At 44.8% G+C, this 22,188-nt stretch overlaps 2 protein-coding genes across 3 annotated transcripts in view; both read right to left on the bottom strand.

Annotated features, from left to right (window-relative positions):
* Window positions 1-19,327, bottom strand: part of LOC137278683 (arrestin domain-containing protein 2-like) — a 28,385-nt gene extending 9,058 nt beyond the window's left edge. The window contains exons 1-4 of one of the 2 annotated variants that reach the window (XM_067811190.1): window positions 18,706-19,327; window positions 13,354-13,488; window positions 4,796-5,037; window positions 3,888-4,076 (exon numbers count right to left, since the gene is read on the bottom strand). In XM_067811190.1, the coding sequence (XP_067667291.1) occupies window positions 3,888-4,076; window positions 4,796-5,037; window positions 13,354-13,488; window positions 18,706-18,829 (690 nt within the window). In that variant the 5' untranslated portion in view covers window positions 18,830-19,327. The remainder of the gene's footprint in view (window positions 1-3,887; window positions 4,077-4,795; window positions 5,038-13,353; window positions 13,489-18,705) is intronic. The other variant, XM_067811191.1, reaches the window with a different exon arrangement.
* LOC137278682 (protein disulfide-isomerase A3-like) overlaps window positions 9,431-22,188 on the bottom strand; it is a 30,451-nt gene continuing 17,693 nt past the window's right edge. Inside the window, exon 13 of the mRNA XM_067811189.1 lies at window positions 9,431-9,445. The gene's annotated coding sequence lies outside the window, so the exon portion shown is untranslated. The remainder of the gene's footprint in view (window positions 9,446-22,188) is intronic.

A 22,188-nucleotide genomic window follows, 5' to 3' on the forward strand; every position in this document is an offset into this window, starting at 1 on the left:
GGACTGCACCCGTCAGCTGGGCCCGATGTAGGAGTGTCCAAATATGGCATTTGTTTCATCTGAAATCTGTAGATAGAGACGTTCGAGTCTTAATGCCACCTGCTTCTTGTTCAAAAAATGATAGAAGCGGTCTTCCATATCTCATGTTGCATACAAGGATGTTGGTAATGTCAGTCAATGGATAATCTGGTCCAGATCAGTTACAGAACGCCGTGACTCGGATAGAACATCTCTGAGTGCTGACGTTGAACAACCAACAAGTGCAGTCGATGCAAACAGAAGGGAAAATATTAGAAGTAGTAGTTGTATGGTGACGCCTGTGCATCAATGATAACATTACAAGCTGTTCACCAGTCACGAGGGAACATGGACTGATGTACCCTCTATATGGTACATGTGCATGTACATGTACTCTCTAAGGTGTATCAACCCATGGGCCCCAAGGGCCCAATGAACAACGTATTTATCTTACCGAACACCTCAAAGTTAATTTTGAAATATTTGAAACACTTTTGTAGCCATCGACTTTGCAGACAAGAAAATATATTTAGAGTTATCTCCGTTTCATCGATTTGCATTCGACAAGTTCCGTTAATCATACATAAGTCGATGTTATTCGAGATAAAGAATTACTATCACGAAGTACCAAATCGGCTTTCACAGCAGGGTACACTGATAAAACTCCTTACACTGTTCTCATTGTGTTAGCAATGCAATGAAGCTTATGAAGAATACGGCGGGCAGGTTCTGGCGTCATGGATACACATACAGTGCTTCTGCAGTGTAAAACACACAACAAAACTAAAACACGTGAAAACATGAAAGCTCTATAACAATGTTCCAGTATAATCTCCAGATAACTCTTCTCGTGACAAGAAGCCGTCCGATATGAACTGCCACAAACAGCCATATAGACTTTCCGTTCATAACTCATGTGTTGCCATGCTGGTGAACCTGGCAAGCTATTCAGACATCTGCTGTCAGGCCTTCATTGCTTAATCAAACAAGATGATATTCAAAGCTCATCAAATATAGTGTGTACAATAAGCAGATGCGACAGTTTCAGAGTGTTCTGTTCTGGTGTCGGTGGCGCGCTATGCTGTCATGAAGGGAGTCTGGAGGTTGTTCCATCTGATTGATGTGGATTGCCCTCCTGGCTCTGTATGTCAGTGTCGGAACATTCCCATTGCCTCATCAAAGAGAAACCTATTGCATGATCGGCCATTCACCTACAGATGTATGTCTGACGAGGCAGGAGTATTTGGAATTACATCGATTTTTTACGTTAGAGTTCCAACATTACGAAGCTGTCTGTCGTTCGTGCACTGTCCCTTGATGCTCTCTGGAACGCCAATACGATGGACGCACTATTTGCAGCTATCATTCCGAACACGACTGAGAAAATAAGAAACGTTAATATCCCCGACGAAAGGTTATATCAGTGGAAGAAAAATACTCATCAAAAGTTTGCACTCACTAGTGTAAATGTAACCACTTACTTGGGACAGCTGTCCTAAACTAGATTTGCAAAATATCCCATCCAGCGCGCGCGTGTGTGTGTGTGTGTGTGTGTGTGTGTCTGTGTGTGCGTGTAGTGAGTGTCTGCTCTAAACTTTTGATGGGTAGTATACATTGATGATGTTATTGGTATCTAGCCGGGTAGAAGGTGAATACATGTAGCATCGACTCAACACGTCAGATACATCTATCCACTACTGTTTTTGTCTTGACAACATTATATCATGTTCAACATAATGAAGTACGACCTTTTTGCTGTGTACTATCCAGGTGTTCAGGTATTATGACACTGACGTTACAGTGGACATATGACGTCCTGCAGATGTCCAGATGCAAGTACTTTGTTACAGTGGACGTATGACGTCCTGCAGATGTCTAGATGCAAGTACTTTGTTACAGTGGACGTATGACGTCCTGTAGATGTCCAGATGCAAGTACTTTGTTACAGTGGACATATGACGTCCTGCAGATGTCCAGATGCAAGTACTTTGTTACAGTGAATATCGTCGTGGTTCGTACTGATTTATCGCGATCTATAACGCGATGCTGTCAACTCCATGACTTGCTGCTTTTATTATAGATAGAGTAGAGTATCGCTTTATATGACCTTTCACCCATGATGTACGTGACTGAGGGGTTTTCGCGCCTGTCAGTGTAAACGTGAGCTGCACTGAACGACATGTACAGCAACGCGGAGCCTATGTATGACGTATGTGCTCTATCAAACACATGTCTTTAAACTTTGTCATTAGATCTCTCCGTCAGCTGTCAACTTTTAACATGGATAAGATCACATTAATTCAATTTCTAATCCAGCCTTAGGCCAGTGACAATCAAGTATCTATACATGGTTGTGACATCTTCATTAGCACGAACTTCGATTTGCCGTACACGCACATAATTAACATGCGTAATCTGAGCACAGTTTCCGGTCTAATGTTTCAGGCATATTGGTCTCGTGTTTCAGTCACATAGGTCTCTTGTTTCAGACATACAGGTCTAGTGTTTCAAAACTTATAGGTCCCTTGTTTCAGATATATAGGGCTTGTGTTTGAGACATATAGGTCTCGTCTTTCTGACATATAGATCTCGTGTTTCCGACACATGTGTCTTGTTTTTCGGTCTCCTCCTTTAGGCAAAAAGGTCTCGTGTTTTCGGGCATACAGGTCTCGACTTTCAGACATATGGGTCTTGCGTTTCAGGAATATAGGTCCCCTCGTTCAGACATATAGGTGTAGTCTTTCAGATATATAGGTCTCGTGTTTCAAGCATATAGGTGTCCTGTTTCTGGAACATTGGTCTCTTCTTTCTGGCATATGGTTCGTCTGTTTCAGACAAATGGGTCTCGTGTTTCAGACATATAGGTGTCGTGTGGTGTTTCAGAGACAGGTCTCGTGTTTCAGACATATAGGTGTCGTGTGGTGTTTCAGAGACAGGTGTCGTGTTTCAGACATGTAGGTGTTGTGTTTCAGGCACATGCATATCAGTCAATCATATAGGCGTGTTTCCGTGACGCATAATTCTGACGTTTCAAGCAAGCCTTCCACAGACATTTAAGGTAGCTTGGTCCCTGTGATGTGAACCAGATTGATCGCATTGTCATACCAAGAGTCGACACGTGGCCTGGGGATGGTTTTACATCAAGAAATCACAGATTTACAATTGTTGTTCCAATAAATGACAACGCACTGAGGTATAGCATGATGCATGAGGAGTGCTGAGGGCACAGGCACTCGCCACGGATGGTGATGAATTGATATAGTTATCAATAATAGCGCTTTCGTGGAGAACGGTATTTATGGAAGGTCTTGAAGCAAATGACAATCAGTCTACTTGCTGATATGATGCGGTATCTAGAGTTTCTGAGTGTCTTTTTTTATATGTATATATGTATGCATGTGTGTGCGTGCCTGCTTGAGTGTTTGCGTGCGTGTGTGATTGCTCCCGTACTTCAGTATGCCGGCAGCAGACAGATCGCCTAGCGTCTGCAGTAGGTTTCAACAGGATACTCCCAACAGGATACCCCTCAACGCACCACCCCACCCCCTCCCCACCCCCACCCCATCCCACTTTCACATGCCACAGTGTGTACAGGGGTAGGTAGTATGTACAGGGGGAGGTAGTCTGTATGTAATTGTATGTAATATCAGATGACATGGACGTTTGAAATAAGGGAACAGTGATTACCTACAGGAGAACTCCTTTCATCCACGTGATTGCAATAAGTGATTATTATTAATTAAAGTGACAAAGTGCGTCAAGACACCTATCAAGCAACACATCAAACTAAACTAAAATCGTCAAGGATTACGAGGGGTTCATTATAACTACGCATGTTTGTCACTTTACAACGTTTCTAAAAAAATCACCTGTTTTAACTGAACTTTACAGATGCCGGACTTGCGCATGGAAAGATTCTGGAGTTGCACGTCCGCACGGATTACCTCCCCTGGGACATACGCCCGTTTGATGACCGAAAGCGAACAGGAGACTCGACCAGGCCGGCAACATACGGTACTGAATGACCGCTCGGCATGATCCTCTAGGGGGTGTCGCGGCTGAAAAGAGAAGAGTACACGCATAACATATAAAACATACAGCAAGCTTAGAGTAGATGTACATCTTAGAGCTGAGCCTGACTACGTTCACGGAACTACCATATTGAGGACAAACAATCCTGAGGTGTTTCGGTGGGGGAGTTAGTGTGTGAGTTTGGTTGGCTGCCACAAGTTGGTGTGGAAGTTGGTTTTGATGCATTGATGGAGTCCCTGGGTTTCTGCCAGTTTCATGAAACCCACGAGCACGACTTGTGCTGACAAAGAATGACGTTGTTTATGTTACGCTATCCCATCGTCTGCTCGCTCCATTTCTTTTCAGGAGTCGAGCGATGTGTACTACTTTCATTTAATGTTGATAACAGAAATATTCTCAATACTTTGAATTTAATATAAATAGAGTAATATTCTCGCAACTCTCCATTCCGGAAAAATAATGTGCCTCGGCCACTCCGAGGGGTCGACTCCAATATATTCAGGAATGAGCGTTACCCTCTCCATATTGTATTTCTCGGGACATCTGTTAGACTTGGGGATAGTACACGCTGACATGACACATGTGTCAGGGTCACAGCCTGATACAGTCATGCATAAGACGTTAACCTCCGTTAACCTTACGGTCATATTCTTCCCGAACTGCAGGGTTACGGTAACCTAGTGGCGACTTCACTGATACTGCTATACCAGGAACTTGGCCCGTCTGGAGCTGGCCACATACTCACCGATGGGGTTCGCTTTTCAGAATCCCGCTTGGAGTCGAGATCTCTGAGGACGGTAAACGTTTTTTGTGTGGTAAGGTTCTCGCCGCTCTGGCGGACAGCGATTCCCTGCACAGTGTAGTTGACCGACGCGTCCGGCCCTTGGAAAGAACAGGGTATCCCTTCTGGAAGTTTATACTGGAACGGAAACAGGTGGCGCCCTCTCTTGAGAACTTCACGACTCTCCCAGTGGCCTTCATCTGGAACTAAAATGTGTGACAATATTGCTCAACACGAGACGAGGCATGCTGTCTGCTGTTTACTGTGCTGAATTACACTTCGTGACATTTTTATGTCATCTCGCAGTTTGGTAGATCAATTGATGTCATATGAGATGAAATCCCAATTGACAGGCGTGTCACACTTTGATGGAATCTACAGCTGTGATGCTGGTGGACAAAGGGTCAATTTTGGATTCCAACCCATGGTATGCATGCTGCACCACTACATGGGGTGTTTGGTGGTGATTGCCCGTGAGTGAGCACTCTACGAGGAAACACATCACTTCTAACAGTTTCAGTGGATGACACACATCGCATGTTCACTTTGTAAACCTGCAGAAATATAAACATTTTACAATCACGCCATGTATAATTGTTCGACTGCAGGGAAAGCACACACTGAAATCGTGAAGAGAAATGGCGTGTAAAGATTCCATACTAGTGGATGGTCTGATGGGTGAACGGATGGTCTGATGGTGAACGGATGGGCTGATGGGTGAACGGATGGGCTGATGGGTGAACGGATGGGCTGATGGGTGTACGGATGGGCTGATGGTGAACGGATGGGCTGATGGGTGAACGGATGGGCTGATGTAACGTGTAATGTAGATATAATCATCTCATCGACATAATATCAAAAGATAGACCTACACATATAGACAGAAAAACACTAAACATGGATAAAAAGCTCATGTACAGATTTGTCGAAAAAAAACATACCCCAAACATACACACTGCATCCACACACACGATTCTTAACACCATCCTCACCCCCTCACTTTACCCCCCTCACTTCACCCTACCTCACTTCACACTATCCCTCATTTCACCCCAACCTCCTTTCAGCCCAACCCTATTTCCACTCCACCCCACACCACACCGTTTCACCCTACCCCTCAGTCTACCCATCTCACTTCACCCCACCCCTCATTCCATCCCACTGCACTTTACCCTTCCTCCACATTCCACCCCACCCCACATTAACCCACCCTCATTCCACCCCACCCCACCCCTCCTCAAACTACCCTCATTCCACCCCTTCTCACTTCTCAACAAGATGTAACGAGGCTTGGTGTGTCCGAATCCAATCTCCTTCTCCGCTTCAGGTATAACGATCAAAAAGAGGTTACTTGTGTAAGCACGCAAACGTTGAGTCTCTGGTTGTTGTCCCGGGGTACTCTGCCTCCGTCTGGCACCGAATATAGGCCGTCATCAGAGTGTCAGAGCTCGATGGCCGTCCTTCTGCTCTGTTAACGATTATTAGCGTCGGAGGCAACGGATGGAAGGCGAAGTAATTTGATTTGTGTGAATCAATAAATCCCGATTTGGCTATCCCTACTTCTCGCAGAGGATGGGGAAGGGGAGAGAGTGTAGAGTGGGGAGGGGGTAAGTGAAAGAGGGTAGGGGTGAGGAGGGACAAGGGAAGGTGGGTGAGGGAAGGTAAGGTAAAACACTTATGATTAAAGGCAATCGAGGAGCAATTTCGGATAAAGACTTAGTCCGTGTAGTATATACACTATAGAGCGGTTGTTCTCCGCTAGCTGCGGGAAATGTGTTCCAGTCGTAGTCCTTATGATAACCTCAGCTAGTGATACGACAGCCAGTCGTAGTCCTTATATTAACCTCAGCTAGTGATACGACAGCCAGTCGTAGTCCTTATGATAACCTCAGCTAGTGATACGACAGACAGTCGTAGTCCTTATGTTAACCTCAGCTAGTGATACGACAGCCAGTTGTAGTCCTTATGATAACCTCAGCTAGTGATACGACAGCCAGTCATAGTCCTTATGTTAACCTCAGCTAGTGGCACTACAGTCATCCGTAGTCCTTATGTTAACCTCAGCTAGTGATACGACAGACAGTCGTAGTCCTTATGTTAACCTCAGCTAGTGGCACTACAGTCATCCGTAGTCCTTATGTTAACCTCAGCTAGTGGAACTACAGTCATCCGTAGTCCTTATGTTAACCTCAGCTAGTGGCACTACAGTCATCCGTAGTCCTTATTTTAACCTCAGCTAGTGGCACTACAGTCATCCGTAGTCCTTATGTTAACCTCAGCTAGTGGCACTACAGTCATCCGTAGTCCTTATGTTAACCTCAGCTAGTGGCACTACAGTCATCCGTAGTCCTTATGTTAACCTCAGCTCAGCTGTGGCTGCTTTGCGCCGGGAAAGACCTACACGTGTGCTCTGTATATGTCGGACATTAAATGACTAGGAATCAGTGACGTCATGCTACAGATGGTTCTCTTACACGGCATGACGGTGCGAGTGTGTGTTATCTCAGCTGGGCAAGGTCACGTCCAGTACATTGACAGGAAGCTGCGTCACATTCTGGAACTATAGTTTTATTAAAGATCGAGAGAATTATGTATATTTCAATAAAGCTCACAGAGCATTCACCGAACTGAGATAGCAGGTATAGGACACAGATGGAACTCCACCGCGTGGTACACGAATACATAGCCAGGATAACGTCAAAGTCGATTTGCCTGCAGACAGGGGCTCTATGCATCAGACGAACACTGGAAAACTTTCCCTTGAAGCAAACGCTGTTTCAGATAATCTTGGAAACATTGTTCCATATTACATCAAACTGGGTTGTAACGTTCCATACAGAATGCCACACTAAGCGAATATAGATCAAGATCATCTTCTTAAACAATGTATCTTAATTATGTTGAGATAAAATAGAATAGAGATTTTCGGTAACTGCAACAGTACAGACATCTATATAAAATGAATGAATATCGGTATCCAGTACACAACAGGAGCTGTTGGTCCTCAAACCTGTTCACTACGGATACTTACACTCATGGAACCGGGTCCTCACTTAGAAATACAACTTAGAAATACAACATAGAAATACAACTCTTATGGATAATGCTGCCTCAAATACTCAAGCAGACGACAAATCGACGAGTTTTCTGGACGGACCATTTGCGGGTGCACACTCAGACCTGTTGCCGTCTCTCCTGCTGAAGGAGAGCATGTTGGATGAAGTACTGGGTGTGCCGGAAATGAATGAGATTCGTTCTGTCTCGTTCGGCATTATGTCACAGACATCATCGTGTAATGGGTTACTATGATCAAAGGATGGAAAGAATCTTCATTACGTGTCCCCTGATGTCTGTTTCCAGACAGTTGCTTGTGTAGTCATAAGTTATAATAGAGTCTGTCATACTCGCGTCAGAAACAGTCACGTTCGGCACCCGCCTTGAAATCACAGTGTCCAGGTATATTCTCGTCCTCGCGCGGTGTGTCTACGGGCAGACAATGTGTCAGACACGACTGAACGGCTGGACTACACATTGGCAAGCAGAGCCAATCATTCTCCCGGCCATACGTGCTATTCCTGCTTGAAGGACACGGGCTGGTGTGGACTTGGGTGCAATGTACGGATTAAAGCACCATCATATATAGTATTTTCAGCGACAGTCATTTATCGACATACCAGTGAACATCTGGTCTTCAGCAACCCATGCTTGCCGTAAACGGCGACTAACGGGATCGGGTGGTCGGCCTCCCAATCTTTGTTAACACTTGTGTAGAAAGATGTTCATGATATCGATCACCGGATTGTCTGTTCCAGATTCGATTATTTACAGAATAGCTGGAATGGTGCTTAGTGCGCCGCGGAACAAAAATCTCAACCCACCAATCATCTACAAACGCACTTGATTCAATAATTATGAGCTACATCATTTTCCGTGTTACTTGCATTCAACAGAGATAATGCTGCTATTGTTTTCTCGTGTTTTTCTGTTGCCAGACAACATTCTCCTACCAGGCTCCAGTGAGATATATGTGGACTTGTTTGTTGACAACATTTGTGTGTGACGCATATTACGTTATGACTGCATGATCAGTACAAAGAGACATCGGACCCATAGGAAAATAGAAGAACGCCACTTCCTGAAGGTATGAAGCCCAAAGTTACTTCGTGCCAGTTACAAGGATAGACTCACTATGCTGAATTCACAGTCATTACCAAAGGCACTAACACGCTAACACGGTCACACTAAAGACAGACACGATCACTCACTAGCGCTCACTTTCATCAACACACTGATGCATAGTAAAACACGTACCCTCACTAACCAGTCACACCTTCTTATCAGTAGCACACTCACCCACACAAACCTGACTACAGTTGGGGTTTACTGAAAGGGACATTATTGTCATCATCTTTCTGCACGCGGTTAATATCACGTGTTGATATAGTACCATGGACATAAATTGATATCAAGTGCAGGGAAACATGGCATAACACACTTCCACGCTAAAGTATACCTGTGGATCATGATATGAACGCTGAAAGTATTCACTATTCCATGCTGTTTACATGCAAGGGCTTTACGTTAAACCCGCGGCGTTATCACCACGACCACCGCCTTCTCAGCTCCCCGGGGAGTACACATTCCGGGCAGCAGTTAATGGTCGTTAATGTACTCCTACCCCGGGCTGCCGGGAGCCATACACGGCCCAGTGACTGGAGGCAATTTGAAAACCCAAGACAGCTTCCTAGGGTATAAAAAGGCCCTTCGAAAACAAATGGAATCGTGGAAACGTGGTCCCTTTTCTCTGCTGCCCTCGTTGCTTCTCGCCAGGTGAAGCTGGCACTGAATCATGTCGACAAGTTACTCAGGACATGAGATATGAAATTAAATGTGTTTGCAACTGCATCTACAACTCTGTTGGTTAAGTTCACCTCCTGACTCTTGTGGGACTTCTAGAAGACGACTAGAAGAATCATTATTGCGTGAAAGTACCGCCATTTTCCAGTTTGATTGCCATCTCACCTCTCTACCATGTCGCTTTTAATGCATGATATTATTTCGAGTGTTTATACTCTCATTAGTAAAACGTCATTATCGTTCCCCCCTGTACCGTCTGACTCCACTATCCCCGCCAGCCTTCAGTCACGTGATGGGCTCGCCATGTTTTCATTTACTCGGAACATCTTTGTCACAGACCTAAGGGAATTAGCGTTAATAAAACCGCATGGTTTCTAATGTATACGAGAGTTGGGTTGGGTGGGGAGAACGGGGCTTTCTCTTCTCAGTCGTGACGTCTGACATGAAAATGGCGATCCAAGGCTGTCTCTAACTCGCGGCTTAATGCAACTGACAGTAAGATAGTCACGTCAAAACTTTTCACCGACTGAGAAGGACGTCTGAGAAGGCTGCTGATGCGATAGGTGGCTAAAGGCCGGTGCTGCCATCTCGTGGGATAGTTCCCAGATTGATGGATGTATTGACGATGGCACGGCGGTTTTCATCATCAAAGCTCTCGGTCCCCTATGTGAAAATATTAATGTAACCTGAGATGGCGGGATGACTGGTGTTTCAGATTGACAGTCACACACTGGGAAATGATTGAATATATACACCATTGCTCAGCAACTGAACTGGCGTCAGTGGATTCTACATGGGAAGGATGTAAACCAAGGCGCTAGGTATACGTGCTTCCCACAAGTTCCACAATGTACAACACTGCACCAAATATTCTTTAAAACATTTGCTCTAAATTAACACGAATGAACGAAATGAGGTGTGTAGTTCACATTTCTTCCGGGTCATCGGCGTATCGTCTGTGCGGGATCAGCGGGTCGCCTGGCCGGATGTTTGTTGTATAACATTCCACTGTGTAAATACTCATACTTTCAATCATCCGTTCATCTGGTCCAGACATGGTTTTTTCTGACCTCCATGCCATCAGTGAGGCTTAAATCATGTATACACAACACCCGAGCCTCCAAACTTGAAGAATAATCGTTATCCTTGGCAGTACTGAATTATCACAGGGCCATCTGACTAGGATAAGACCCTGGAAGAGCGTAGTCGCAGGTGAACTGATCGCCCTCTCTCCGAATTTCCGTCCTATGATCCTGGTATATGCAATGCATGTCCCACTGCGCTGAGCTGTAGCGTGTTGTCTGAAACACGTCGGCAATCACTAACGAGGAGGCAATTATCACCGAGGTCCATTTAGATTGACACAGCCTGTACACTATACCAGATTACAGTGCACGAAGGTACAGTAGACTTGATATAAACTGCTATGACTGTGAGTCTTGCTTAAGGTGTCATATATCTCCAGAAAACCACCCCACTGAATGCTGGTCGTGGGTTCCAGGTCAGGTGGAATATGAGCGTTGGCCGAGCTTCATGTCAGAGGCATGTACTCTATTCATGTCATGAAAATATCATGTGACTTAGCAACTGTTGTGTACACACTGAACACAGTGGACAAAGTGGACAGAGCACACACAAGAAGACCTAGTGCCCAAAGTGGACAGAACAGACACCCCCGATTACAACGGACACACATTACACATGGGCCAGTATCATACTCACAAAAGACACAACAGACACGCATAACACCAGTATCACAGTCACAAAAGACACAACAGAGACACATAACACATAACAATGTTTAAACATTATTCTATATTAGTATTCATATTGCTACGACTTTTTATCAGGCAAACTCAAGTGTCATCGACTGCGTCTCAGTTCATTGCCGCGCTGCAGTGAATGGGTCCCGGAGGCCATTGTGTAACGCCCTCACGGACAACGTCCAAGCGATACATCGATATGTCAGGATGAGCGCTGACAGTCATCACCTGATCCCTCCAAGGTCCAACACCCCCTCAACCCAGGACGGTAAGGACAGCTGATGCCAGGAAGGTAAGGACAACTGATACCAGGAAGGTAAGGACAACTGATACAAGGGAGGTAAGGACAGCTGATACCAGGAATGTCAGAACAACTGATACCAGGAAGGTAAGGACAACTGATATCAGAGAGGTAAGGACAACTGATACAAGGGAGGTAAGGACAGCTGATACGAAGGAGGTAAGGACAGCTGATACCAGGAAGGCAAGGACAGCTAATACCAGGAAGGTAAGGACAACTGATGCAAGGAAAGTAGGACAGCTGATACAAGGGAGGTAAGGACAGCTGATACCAGGAAGGTAAGTACAACTGATACCAGGAAGGTAAGGACAGCTGATACAAGGGAGGTAAGGACAGCTGATACCAGGAAGGTAGGTACAACTGATGCCAGGAAGGTAAGGACAACTGATACAAGGGAGGTAAGGACAGCTGATACGAAGGAGGTAAGGACAGCTGATACCAGGAAGGCAAGGACAGCTAATACCAGGAAGGTAAGGACAACTGATGCAAGGAAAGTAGGACAGCTGATACAAGGGAGGTAAGGACAGCTGATACCAGGAAGGTAAGTACAACTGATACCAGGAAGGTAAGGACAGCTGATACAAGGGAGGTAAGGACAGCTGATACCAGGAAGGTAAGGACAACTGATGCAAGGAAAGTAGGACAGCTGATACCAGGAAGGTAAGTACATCTGATACCAGGAAGGTAAGGACAGCTGATACCAGGGAGGTAAGGACAGCTGATACCAGGAAGGTAAGGACAACTGATGCAAGGAAGGTAAGGACAGCTGATACAAGGGAGATAGGGACAGCTGATAGAAGGGAAGTAAGGACAGCGGTCACCAGGAAAGTAAGGACAGCTGATACGAGGGAGGTAAGAACAACCGATACGATCAAAGTAGGACAACTGATGCCAGGAAGGTAAGGACAACTGATACCAGGAAAGTAAGGACAACTGACACCAGGGAGGTAAGGACAACGGACACCAGGAAAGTAGGACAACGGACACCAGGAAGGTAAGGACAGCTGATACCAGGGAGGTAAGGACAGCTGATACAAGGGATGTAAGGACAGCTGATTCAAGGAAGGTGAGGACAGCTGATACCAGGAAAGTTAGGATAGCTGATGCCAGGGAGGTAAGGACAGCTGATACCAGGAAAGTAAGGACAGCTGATACCAGGGACGCAAGGACAACCGATACGAGGAAAGTAGGACGATTGATACCAGGAAGATAAGGACAACTGATACCAGGAAGGTAAGGACAGCTGATACAAGGGAGATAAGGACAACTGATACAAGGGAGGTAAGGACAACTGACACCAGGGAGGTAAGGACAGCTGATACCAGGAAGGCAAGGACAGCTAATACCAGGAAGGTAAGGACAACTGATACCAGGAAAGTAAGCACAGCTGATACAAGGGAGGTAAGGACAGCTGATACCAGGGAGGTAAGAACAGCGAACACCAGGAAAGTAAGGACAACTGATGCCAGGAAGATAAGAACAACTGGATCCTGTAGATAAATGTAATCTAGCACTGTAGCTAGCGTGTACTGTTCATCGACTGATATAGACCTGGTCTGTGATGACTTCTTGATGCCGTGGCTAAAATGTTGTCCGCCTACCTTTTCCCCAGAGACAGAAACGATCATCAAAGTAAATCTCCTCCTTCTCATGTTCAACTTCAGTTCGCCGAAGGCCTTCGTGAACGTGTTCCCGCCATTTTGCACGTGCAGATCCACGGAATCGAAGTTCAACACCTGGGAGAAAAGTGAATATACTGTGATTATAATGAAAACTGATCGAGAAATATTTTATTACAATGAAAGCGGTAGATTTAAAGACATGTACGAATTTATAGATAAGAACTAACTTTGGTAGTTTCTTTCTTTGTTGCACGCTGTGAAGTTTCGATGTACATGGAGCTATAGTGACTACTACCAGTATTGAAAGGCATACGGAGGACAGTAACACAGTGTTAAGTGTCGAAACGTCGTGAAACGAGATTATTATACAATATTAAGAGCTGCCAGTCCTCTATATAATCAAGCAACTCCTCTAATAATGATTGTGATTATGCTCAAATACCAGACACATTTATAAACCAAATACCTCTAACCATATAGCCAGTCTTCCCACTAGCGCTTCTTATTGATGTCACGGAGCGTCAGTACACATCCCTCCTGTCACACCACTGCTAGTTAGTCGCGTTCAGTGTGATTATAGCGCGACGATTTGGCTCCAAGCTCTACACTCTGACATCAATAGCATCACCTTGCTACAGAGGAACAGTATGTTGTACTAGAGACCGCTGTGGTGATGTGTGGTATCATTGTCATGTCTGTTACCACAAGCTGTAACCACTGAGGACCGTAATGGCAGGAAACTGTACCGTCCGATGTCCGTAATGACGTAAAGTTGTACACCCTGATGGCCGCAATGACGTAAAGTTGTACACCCTGATGGCCGCAATGACATGAAGTTGTACACCCTAATGGCCGTAATGACAAGAAGTTGCACACCTCTGATCGCCGTAATAACATGAAGTTGTACACCTTTGATGGCCGTAATAACAAGAGATTGTACCTTCTTGTGGGCATAATGACAAAATTCTGTAACCTCTGATGGAAGTAATGACAGGACGTTGTACACCCTAATGGCTGTAATGACAAGAGGCTGTACACTCCTGATGGTCGTAATGACAGGACGTTGTACACCCTAATGGCTGTAATGACAAGAGGCTGTACACTCCTGATGGTCGTAATGAAAACAAATGTACCATCTGATATCCGGAATGACAAAAACTGTACACCCTGATGCAAAAAGCTGTTCCTGCTGACGGGGTTGTAATGACAAGAAGCTGTGCGTTCTTGATGACCGTAATGTCAAAACTCTATACACGCCTGATGGCTGTAATGACTAGAAGCTCTACACCCCTGATGTCCTTAATGATAAGAAGCTCAGCAACCTTGACGGCCGTAATGACAAGAATCTGTAAACCCATGATTGAGGTAATGGCAAGAATCTTTACAAACCCTGATTTCCGTAATGAAAAGAAACTGTACACCCCTGATGACCGTAACGTCAAGAATCTGCACACCCCAGCATACCGCTGATGGCCGTAATGTAAAGAATCTGTAACCCCTGATGGCCGTAATGTAAAGAATCTGTAACCCCTGATGGCCGTAATGTAAAGAATCTGTAACCCCTGATGGCCGTAATGTAAAGAATCTGTAACCTCTGGTGGCCGTAATGTAAAGAATCTGTAACCTCTGGTGGCCGTAATGTAAAGAATCTGTAACCCCCGGTGGTTAGACCACATTGACAACATGGGGTACTCTTAGGGCAATAGTGACTTTGTGCCAGTGGTAAGACCACATTGACAACCTGTGGTATTGTTAGGGCAGTAGTGACTTTGTGTCAGTGGTTAGACCACATTGACAACCTGTGGTATTGTTAGGGCAGTAGTGACTTTGTGTCAGTGGTATACCACATTGACAACCTGTGGTATTATTAGGGCAGTAGTGACTTTGTCAAAGTGGTTAGACCACATTGACAACCTGTGGTATTGTTAGGGCAGTAGTGACTTTGTGCCAGTGGTTAGACCACACTGACAACCTGTGGTACTGTTAGGGCAGTAGTGACTTTGTGCCAGTGGTTAGACCACATTGACAACCTGTGGTACTGTTAGGGCAGTAGTGACTTTGTGTCAGTGGTTAGACAACATTGACAACCTGTGGTACTGTTAGGGCAGTAGTGACTTTGTGTCAGTGGTAAGACTTCATTGACAACCTGTGGTACTGTTAGGGCAGTAGTGACTTTGTGTCTGTGGTTAGACCACATTGACAACGTGTGGTATTTTTAGGGCAGTAGTGACTTTGTGTCAGTGGTAAGACTTCATTGACAACCTGTGGTACTGTTAGGGCAGTAGTGACTTTGTGTCAGTGGTTAGACCACATTGACAACCTGTGGTATTGTTAGGGCAGTAGTGACTTTGTGCCAGTGGTTAGACCACATTGACAACCTGTGTTGTACCACAGTGTCAGTCATTGATTTGTCGGCCCAGGAAATATCGGCTTCAGGCGAATACAAACTGCATGCAGGAATGGTACAGTTACTAACATATCGTTTTTAGTGAACAATTTTTGGTTGGAAAAATTGGAAGCCGTGATTTGAGGACTGATGCAGTCTGTTATTGTCACATATGTCAAAATACATTGTTCATAATAGCCGAGAATCCAAAGACTGGTCAGAAATTATCAGATATTAACTTAATCGATAATGCCGATGTTGAATGTAAAGAGCCAAGGTGCCATGGCAACTTCAGGTGCTGCATGTGTATATTTCGACATAGTGCATCTTACTGCCTGTCACAGGCGATGATATGTTTTGAATTGTACACAAGAACAAAACTGATCGGACAGAAAACATAGCGTCATAGCAAGTATTCCATTGTTTTGAGATACGTAGAAATCATTGCACCCCATACATACATTCCCATTATACAGACCCACATACAAAATAGAGATCTCTGGTATTTGAGAAACCAAGCGGTTGAAAGAAGTCCGAAGTACAGGTGAGGAAAGCACTACACCATGGTCACACTATGGTACAGCTTGTCGATATATACCTGATATATACCTGGTCTCTACAGCAGAAAAATTAGTCATGATCAACATAAAACGGGATCTGCTTGCCTGGGGTGGACAGGGGACTCGTGTTTCCTGGCACAGCTTCCTCTGTGCCGGTAGAGTGAGCGTCCGTGTATACCTACAGGCTCGTAACTAGATCTGGGCGCTGCCATCTGACCGTCAAATAATAACTGGACACAGGTATGTGTTGTGCGAGGACGGGCAAGGCGGCAGTGACGGATGCCTAGGATCCAGCCCTGTACAGGCTGGAGCCATGGAGAACCATGTACCGACCTCTGTCGTCAGCTGAGGCAGCGACACAACCAACTACTCCGTTAAAGATAGCTTAGAGGAAGTCCGACAAGTCATTGTTTTCACAAATACCGTTCACCACATTCTGTTGACGTTCCATTTGTGTCGTTCTGCTTGAATCACGAATAAGCTGAAAACTGTTTCCTAAGCAGTTGTTTACCTGTTATTTTGGAGGTTTTGTGCTCACTATAGAGAGACATACGTCAAACACAGTCTTTGATTGATTTGTGTATTCATATCTGTGTACACACGCCTCACGCCCGTAATACAATACTGTAGTCCGTTGATAAGCTGAACGGAAATCCGATACTGACAAACACGACATCAGTTCTGTCGAGTCACGGGCCGTCTTCCCACAATGAAGCATGGTAATTAATCACAAATAAAGATATTTATTCGCTTCTATATGCATATTTGATATTAAGTAAGTGTTCTAGCCCCTGCACATCCGGGAATCCGGTTCAACAGTTACTGAACTCATTGAAGGCACTTTGTGCATGTCACCTGAATGGTTTGTTCTCCATATATTGTATTTACCACGCAGATACTAACTGCGGAAACTAGTCATCGTAATTCAGCCACGCAACAACTGAATGATATCAAGTAATAAATTGGAACAACAATTGGAAATTTATGTTATTTATATTTATCCGTTGTGTGTGCATTATTGTGACTTTGTTATATACTAGCCCTTCCAGCAAAGAGATACTGATGGTCAAGGATCAAAGTCTCATAATGTGTGATGCTAAGTCTCCACGTCTATACTACCATACACAAAAGTCAATCCATTATAGTGAGTGATTTTAAGTGTCAACGTCTATACAACCATAGTAAGAGCCTTAAAATGTGTGGTTTTAAAGTCAACACGCCCATACACAGAAGTCAAAGCCTTACCCATTTTTATTCCACAGATATCAATGATTAGCAAATTGACTTTGTAACCTTTCTTTAGATCTGTAGAATTCTTATCATGCTATTTTATATAATTTGAAGGTTACTTGCAAAAAGGTCAAGTAAGTCTGTGGAAGGGCGGGCACCTGCTGTGGGTACGTTGTCATCCATAGAGGGTACTGCTTCTTTCTTTGAATCTTGTGAATACGGCAAAGGAGACCGATACGTACAATTATACACACCACTCCCTCTCAACACTGTTGTTAAAGTTCACACACACACACACACACACACACACACACACACACACACACAAGCACGCGCCCGCATTCGCGCGCGCACTGACAAACACATTTATAGACACATACACACACACACTGTAAGCAATAAAACACTTCTCCTAATTGATGGTGTCACAGATCCCCTGCCCTTCTGAATCCGGAGAGACTTGATTTTCATTGTATCATGTGCAGAGAAACAAACATCACTGACTGCATCATGTAAAGCGAAAGAAACATGGCTGGCTGCATCATGTGAACAGAAACAAACATGACTGATTTTATCATGTGAAGAGAAATTTAACGGCTGAATGTTTGTCAACATGGTCACGAGCAAGAATGGCACATTTAATTAAATCAATAAAGAGCTAGTTGTCAGCCAGACCGCACGCGTAGGAATCCTGTTGGAAATATCCACAAGTGCTGATAGAAGCAGCACATCCATATCTTGTGTCAGTAAAACGTGTGTGGAGTGAGCCTCCATCACGCCTATATTGATCCATGGAAGGTCGTGTGGCACGCTCTTGCACACCACGACAGCAATATGTCTAAATATTTCACACTGGCTTTATTGTGGTGACAAAACTAACATACTTCCGGTAGTTGACCACGTTTGACCTTCCATTGTACTTAGCACGTCTCTATGGCACAGTACACAACCCTATCGAGCAGATACGACGGTGTGGCGGCCGTGCATGCCGCTACCCCAAGAGCAAGCACAACGCTATGTCCTCTACTGATTGATGATATAGTTACATTCTGCAACACTCTTTGCCTGAGACATGAAGACGTTAGAACACAGAACATTAGCTAGCTAAAGATTATTGTAGTGCGGCCATGTTGGACACGCCCTTTACCGACTGACCTGCAATAGTAAGCGGCGTCGTTAGCTGCATGACCAGAGCCCCTCTCATCCGATCCCCGGAATAAAACACAAGCTCCGAGTGTTCCAGGTTTAGATCCACGGACGCCGAACCAGCCGACGCCATGGCTGTTGCAGCACCACCAGCAGCAGTTCGACCAGCGGTTTGGCTGCCTGTCAGTGGGGCACTTTTCCCGCCATCTTACTTGTGATCATCTCGACTATTCCACGTACATCTCGTGCTACTCGCCTCCACGTGCCGCGATTTGTCACAATCACCATGGAAACGTGCCATGTCATTGTCATCGGATTTCACTGGCACATGTTGATCAATGAGCGAAATCACGTTAATCACAGGGACAGCGACCACATCGTTTGCTGACAGCGGCGGCGCCAGCCACGGAGATGTGGCATCATGATGGAGAAGGAATCGGTGTATCACAGACCACGCGGCCTGCACGGGCGGCTCCTCCAGCCTTTACTCCGATCGATGAGGACTACGGGGGACACTCGCTCGGCAATTACAACCCAGCTTTTGAATAACAAGTTATAACGCCGCAGTTTTAGCACATACCATCAGCAATTAGATGTCTTCTCGATGTTTCTGTTAAGAGATTGTTGTGTTTCATGTCGGGAAGACAACTCCAGGTTAAAACGTCTGTCTGAATATCTCATGAAAAGAGGAGGTAGTTGTGTTTTAGTTCCACGTGTATGTCTAATGAGGCTCCTCACATGCAATAAATGGTAATCGCTGAGGTTCTGAGGCCATGAAAAAACCTTTTATGTGTACTTTGAGATACATTCATTGACCGTGCTAAGTTTATGTAAAACGTATGTAGCATCATACGAGGGTTGACTAATAGGTTCTGAGACGGAGGACGAGTTACGCAACCCTTCAGTGTCGGCATGACATGATCTCAAAGTACGAAATCTTAAGTCATTTAGCCACAGCTTATGTTAAGCTAGGAATGTGACCTTTGGATAGCTGACACACATTAGGAATAAACAGTGATGAGGTGTTTGCAGACCAAGTTGCATGTGAGTTGAAAGCTATCGAGGATGCATCTTCGTCAAAGGTTGGCATTTTGTGTCTTTAGATGGAGTCTTTATACGTGAGTTAGGACCTTATCCTACTTTCAAACACTGTTGAATCAATATTGAACTCAAAATTATGAAACTGTAATTGTGTAGATTTGAAATTCGGACTCAACTTGGAGTTAGGCCCCCGGTAGAGGGTTAACCGGGAACATTCAATTTTAAGTATATTTTTAAATATTATTTACCAAAGATGCCAAAAGACATCACAGAGGTCACAGATAATATGATGAAAGCATGTATCAAATCACATTCTAAAATTAAAAATATTCTTGTTCAACACGATGCGATGTCAATATTGCCACAGCGACATGTATGACATAAAATCTGTAGGTGCTGCATGTGTGACATCTGGTAACCTCCAGGTGGGATCCAATGATCTCTGCTCTGAGTTAATGGCAAATTGTCAGTCCGTTTCCAAAGCAGATAAATGACTTGTATGGCGTTAAGTATATTAAACGTAATAACATGAATGGCGTTAATTGGAACCTGGATAATGAAACGGCAACACCTGTTACGGAATCGTCCACTTGACGTCCAGCCTGGTCAGAGGTCAACAGATCAATGTGTCTCAGATCACATACCCCACTCACACTCACAGACCCAGCTGCCGCTCTCACCCAATAAAGCCTTCATCCCTGGGTCTTGGGTAGTAATTAAATAGCCGTGGAATCTGTTGACCTATTTACAGCAGTAATACTTACTGTGACGGAGTGAATTTCTGTCGGATGAGAACATTAAGTCCACGTTCAGGTCACACATTATAGATCAACGTCTTCCTTGTCATGCATGTATGCATGATTATATGTATATTTCGTACATTTTACAGTGTCCACACTGTGTACATAATACAAGCAGATATACACTCCACTCCTCACACGGGCCTCCCGCCCACACACAGCCTTCACTGAGAGCCTCACACAGCCTTTACTCGAGCCTCACACAGCCTTTGCCCACAGCCTCATACAGCCTTCACTGAAGGCCTCACACAGCCTACACCTAGAGCCTCACACGGTCCTCACACATTTCCACCCCCATGTCCGCCCTCAGCCCTCACTCAGCCTGCAGAAAGCATTCACACAATCCTAACTCAGCCCTCACACAGTCCTCACACAGTCCTCACACTCAGCCCTTACTTATAATCATCACTCAGCACTATCATAGTTCTCACTCAGCCCCCACACAGTTCTCACTCAGTCCTCATACAATCATAACTCAGCCCTCACACAGTCCTCACTCAGCCCCCATACAGTTCTCACTCAGTTGTCACACAGTCCTCACTCAGCCCCCATACAGCTTTCACTCAGTCCTCACACAGTCCTCACTCAGTCCTCACCCAGCCTTCATACAATCCTCACTCAGCCCTCACACAATCATCACTCGGCCCTATCACAGTTCTCACTCAGCCCACACACAGTCCTCACTCGGCCCTATCACAGTTCTCACTCAACCCCACACAGTTCTCACTCAGCCCTCAAACAGTTCTCACTCAGCCCTCACACAATCCTGACTCAGTTCTCAGCCAGCCCTCATACAATCCTCATATATATATATATATGTATGTATGTATGTATGTATGTATGTATGTATGTATGTATGTATGTATGTATGTATGTATGTATGTATGTATGTATGTATGTATGTATGTATGTATGTATGTATGTATGTATGTATGTATTGTCACTGGAGATCAGCCGTTTAGAGATACGTGCAGTTGAACATGCACAGCATTGTGAGACTACTCATGTCTATTATTTATCTCACTTCACTTAATATCAAACGTAAAAGAGACGACCAGCCGGGCGCAACGTGCAACTGAGTCATGAAAACCACAGGAATCGATGACAATTACGATAACCCCAGTGTGTGAAGTGATCCAAGCATCTGTCTGCTGGAATAGTTGCCTAGGCTTCTCTTCTGTGTCAGTGCATATTTCTGAAGGCCTGAGTAAGCACTGTTTAAATTCCTATCGGAATGAATTAGAGAGAACAAATGTAGAGCATTACATTTATGTTGGTGTCTGTTATTAAATTTGTATTAGTGTCAGGTATTATATTTGTACTGATGTGTCTGGTACTACACCAGTACTGGTATCTGGTCTTACATTTGAGTCCACCTTTTGGCGAAGTTGGGGTTTACAAAGAGTGTGGCTGTCCCAGGCTATCTAAGACTATCAAAAGAGTATTGAGAAGGGGCAAAAGATGGGTAGTGTGGGTGCTACACATGAAACGTGACGTGTCAAATCTCATTTGAGTACATGACAATGACGTCATCGTAAGCAACCGCCTGGCATGCTGCCTGTGGGAGGTCGACACACATAACACTGGCAGTCTGTCTGACCATCACATGACCAGAACTGGCCTCAAACGTTGCTGGACACACATTAAATTG

The sequence above is a fragment of the Haliotis asinina genome, chromosome 3, assembly GCF_037392515.1.
Source record: "Haliotis asinina isolate JCU_RB_2024 chromosome 3, JCU_Hal_asi_v2, whole genome shotgun sequence".
NCBI classification, from domain to species: Eukaryota; Metazoa; Mollusca; class Gastropoda; order Lepetellida; family Haliotidae; genus Haliotis; species Haliotis asinina.